The sequence below is a fragment of the Galeopterus variegatus genome, unplaced genomic scaffold (genome assembly GCF_000696425.1).
Source record: "Galeopterus variegatus unplaced genomic scaffold, G_variegatus-3.0.2 Scaffold10589, whole genome shotgun sequence".
NCBI classification, from domain to species: domain Eukaryota; kingdom Metazoa; phylum Chordata; class Mammalia; order Dermoptera; family Cynocephalidae; genus Galeopterus; species Galeopterus variegatus.
This window is the reverse complement of record NW_007736700.1, coordinates 43,970-48,553: the sequence shown is the minus strand read 5'-3', so window position 1 is coordinate 48,553 and position 4,584 is coordinate 43,970. Positions and strand designations below refer to the sequence as shown.

The 4,584-nt window shown below is 34.9% G+C and overlaps 1 protein-coding gene across 1 annotated transcript; it reads left to right on the top strand.

Annotated features, from left to right (window-relative positions):
• Positions 1 to 168: 168 nt before the first annotated feature.
• ZMAT3 (zinc finger, matrin-type 3) lies at positions 169 to 3,797 on the top strand (the record flags this gene model as incomplete). The annotated part of the gene is made up of 3 exons (XM_008594336.1): positions 169 to 335; positions 451 to 551; positions 2,753 to 3,797. Coding segments are annotated over 3 exons (477 nt in total), but the record flags the coding sequence as incomplete, so codon positions are not given.
• Between the last annotated feature and the right edge of the window lie 787 nt (positions 3,798 to 4,584).

The following is a 4,584-nucleotide window of genomic DNA, read 5'->3' as shown; positions in this document are numbered from 1 at the left end:
TTTTTTTTTCTTGAATGAATTATTTCCTTTCTTTATAAAGCTGAGTCCTTGTAGTCATGCCATATCCTTTGATTATTTTTCAACTCTTAGAAGAACCTTTGAGGAGGAGGAGGAGGGAATAACCTCCATATTTTTTTAACCTGTTTCTTCTTGTGTCTTTGATGTCAGATGGGCTCCTTTAAACCAGGAGGCAGAGTGATCCTGGCCACAGAGAATGATTACTGTAAGCTCTGCGATGCCTCCTTTAGTTCTCCAGCTGTGGCTCAGGCTCACTATCAAGGGAAGAATCATGCCAAGAGGCTGCGGCTGGCGGAAGCTCAGAGTAACTCATTCTCGTAGGTATTGCCATTTTCTCTGAGGCCAGAGTGTTATGTGAGACTGACTGTAAAGAAAAAGAGTTGAAAGGTATCCTTGTTTAGAAATCTTACTCTTCTAAAATTTTTTCTCCAGGGAATCCTCAGAGGTGGGTCAACGACGGGCCCGGAAAGACGGGAATGAATTTAAGATGATGCCTAATAGAAGAAATATGTATACAGTTCAAAATAATTCAGGTATCCTGTGTATTTCCACATACCTTGGCTACATTCTGCAAATAGTCTCCTTCATTTTTATTTCCTTTAATGGTTATAGATAGCCCTGAGAATTTGGGGTTAGTCATTGTTTTGATGAATTGGTCTAGTGACTTTTCAGGCTGATGTTTATTTCAGGTCTTATTTATTCACTTCCTATTTAGTATATTATTTGTTTTTGTTTTAAACCATAGTCTGTGTCTTAGGTTCTCATCATGATCCCTTTATGTTTTTTCTGGTATTTGGCAGTGAGAAATGTAAAATGCATTGTAAAAATGGGCTACTTGGTTTAAAGTTGCTCCACATTCAATTCCCATTTCTTGGGGGAAAGAAAAAAGATTATAGCAGTGGTTTTTAACAGGGTAGTGAATCAGAATCACCCAGGGAGTTTTTATAAAATGCACATGTCTGAACCGTAACTTAGAGATTTTCAATCAGTGAATTTGGAATGAGACCCAGACATGTGTGTGTTTTGAAAATGCTTCCTTGATGGCTGGCTGCTTAGCTCAGTTGGTTAAAGCATGGTGTTATAACACCAAGATCAAGGGTTCGGATCCCTGTACTGGCCAGCCACCAAAAACACAAAAGAAAAGAGTTTTTATAAAATGCACATGTCTGAACCGTAACTTAGAGATTTTCAATCAGTGAATTTGGAGTGAGACCCAGACGTGTGTGTGTTTTGAAAATGCTTCCTTGATGGCTGGCTGCTTAGCTCAGTTGGTTAAAGCATGGTGTTATAACACCACGATCAAGGGTTCGGATCCCTGTACTGGCCAGCCACCAAAAACACAAAAGAAAAGAAGAAAATGCTTCTTTGGTGATTCTGATTTACACATTCAGTTGAGAAACACTAGTTTATAGAAATGTTTTTTGCTTTTTCTGATTATCTTCAGTAGGGAGAGTAGGACTGAGTAGTCCCTCATCCTTCCCCCTACCTCAGCCTGCAATACATACATACATACCAGAAGAGATCATTTATGTGAATAGTAAATCAAACAAAAAACAAAGGTAACTGAAGAGCAAGAGAAGCCTAAAGGAACATATAGAAAGTACAATGCAATATGACTAATAAAAGTCTAAACATATGTTAGTAATTATAACAAATGTAAATTTACTAAAGTTCAGCTGAAATGAAGGAAGCTGGGATTCTTGTGTTAATATCAGATAAAATAAATTTTAGGATGAAGGTAGTATAGATTATGTTATCTAACCAGAGTACAATTAAATGGAGGTCAATAATAAAAATATAAAAACAAATGAAATTTTTATTTGGGAATTTTGCAATACTTCTAAATAAGTCATGGTCCAAAGAAGAAATCATACTAGAAATTAAAAATTCTTAGTACCAAATAGTAATGAAAATATCATATCAAAATTTGTAGACTGCAGTGAAAGCAGTATTTTGAGAAAAGCATTAAATATTTATTACTATAGTAAAAAGCAGAAAATTAATGAAGTAATGGTCTAGCTTAAGAAGTTAGTTATGTAAAAAGAAAAAATAAAGTTATCAGTGATGTCACCAACATATCTGTATATGTCAGTCTGATCTCTTCATATATTACTTCTTTAAAATATAAATGGGGTATTTTGTGATACTCTTGGCTTACTTAATAGCATATTATAATCATATTTCATGTAGTTAAAAGAATTTTGTGTAGCATATTTAGTGACTGCATAGTTTTCCATTTAGTGACTGCATTCGGTACCATAATTTTTCAAATTCTATTTTTGGATCTCCCCATCCCACCCAGATATTTACTTTTATAAAAACTGCTGAAATAAGTGTTGTTGCTGGTAAATCTCTGTGTAGGAATTCTTAATCTTAGGATAATTCTTAGAAGTAGAATTTTTGGATTAAAGGCATAATTATAAGACTTTTGACATAATGCTTAGAAATTTTTTAAAACTGTATTCACCTTTTAGAGACATAGCTATTTAGATTTTGGGTTTGGCTCCACAGTATTCTCTTTCTGAGAACAGTTGGGGTAATCGTTTTATCTTTTTAGATTGAACCTGTATAAAATTATAATTTTAAAAACCTATTAACTTCACATTCATTTAAAGCTAAGAATCTGTGAACTCTGTAATTTGAATATAGAATTACACATTACAGTGGTAATTGGTCAGACCATCATTCACTTAGTGAATATTTTGAATGTTCTTTTTATCTCTTGCTTTAGCAGGTCCTTACTTCAATCCCCGCTCTCGGCAGAGAATTCCACGTGATCTAGCCATGTGTGTTACTCCAAGTGGCCAGTTTTACTGCTCAATGTGTAATGTTGGGGCTGGCGAAGAGGTGGAATTCCGGCAGCATTTAGAGAGCAAGCAACATAAAAGCAAGGTGTCTGAACAGCGGTATAGGAATGAGATGGAGAATCTGGGATATGTATAGTGATTGTTGTATTCAGATAGAGCAGCTTGTCCTGCCTGTTGTTTGCCTTCTGTCAACTTGCCCTGCTTTGTGGTCCTTTTGATATGAGTATGTTCTTCTGCTTAACGTTAATACCTGTAACCAACCTGCAGTGGTACCGTGAGATGTCAAAACTGGGGGTGGGCTGGGAGTGGGGGAGAACGTGCTTCTTAGGTCATAATGCTTTTTCAGGTCAGTTGTGTTGAGCTACTTATAGCATGTGATCTACCTACCCCATCAGAAACAACTTTTTATCTTGGCCAAGTTCGCCAGCTAGTAGCCTGACCACTTACAGCTATGACTATTTAAAAATGTCATCTTCTTTGCAATTTTAGTTTTATGTACTGATAAAGAATTGTATTAAGTTCTTACTTGAAATCACAGTAAAAATAGGTAAGCAGAGATTTCGGTTTCCCAAGGCTTCATTGGAACCACCACCTCAATGCATTGTCAGTGGGATATGCTATTAGAAACTGCATTAGAGTCATTCCCAGGACCTTTTTTCCTTGGATTGTTTTCCTCCATCATTGAAATGCAGGTTTTCTTGAATTCAGACACTTCCAATGTGCTTGTGTATTTAATAGCAGCTAAATTTCATTTCCAGTTGTAGATTTCATACATTTAGTTGATACCTCCTTTCCTCTTCTTTTATTCCCGCCACCCCCGCCCCAGTTGAATCAGCTTCTGTGACAGGCTCATTTTTATACCCCAGCTGTGCTATGGGTGTTCCAAGTCCCACATTTGAATATCTAATGAGTTTAAGATGGATATGATTAAAAGAATTTTTTTTCACCTCAACTTAGGAAACGTAAAGATGTGTTATATTTTTAAATTTAGAGTTACCCACATTTGAATATCTAATGAGTTTAAGATGGATATGATTAAAAGAATTTTTTTTCACCTCGACTTAGGAAACGTAAAGATGTGTTATATTTTTAAATTTAGAGTTACTTCATCATCGACAGTAACATAACACTTATATGATGGTCTTAACCATAAGTTCACATCTCTTGGTATTTTGTTTTGGCACACTTTTTAGATAATCCAATCCTTACACTTTACTTAACGTTCTTCCTGTACTGCCAGTTTGTGGCTGTCCTGAAAAATACTACCACCTGCTGTTTATAAACAGACATTTTTTGAAAAGCTAACCAAGTTTCAGTTTCACCATTTCTAGTAGAAAAATACACGAACTTTAGTTTTATTCTTTGTAATTTGGACTACTTTAAAATATATTATAGATTACTTTGTTGTAATCTGATAATTACAACAGTATTATTATTATTATTTTTTGTTTTTTTAAAAATAAGGTTTAGTGTATGTCTAGATTAGCTAATGGAGTATTCTGTGAACTTTCATTAACTGCATTGTATCTATTACTGTACTGTACTTTACATGGATAAGACTGGTGCTCATCCACTTCTTTTGAAAGGCCACATTCACCAGGAAGTTTATGTTGAGCAGTATCTTTGCACTTCGCTCACTTCACATTTGATTGCTTATGTAACTAATTAAAACTCCTATTTTTCCTTGAGAATTTTATAGGGAAATAGTTGGGGAAAAGGAAATTATAATTATAATCATCGTTCTTTTTCTGTAATACTT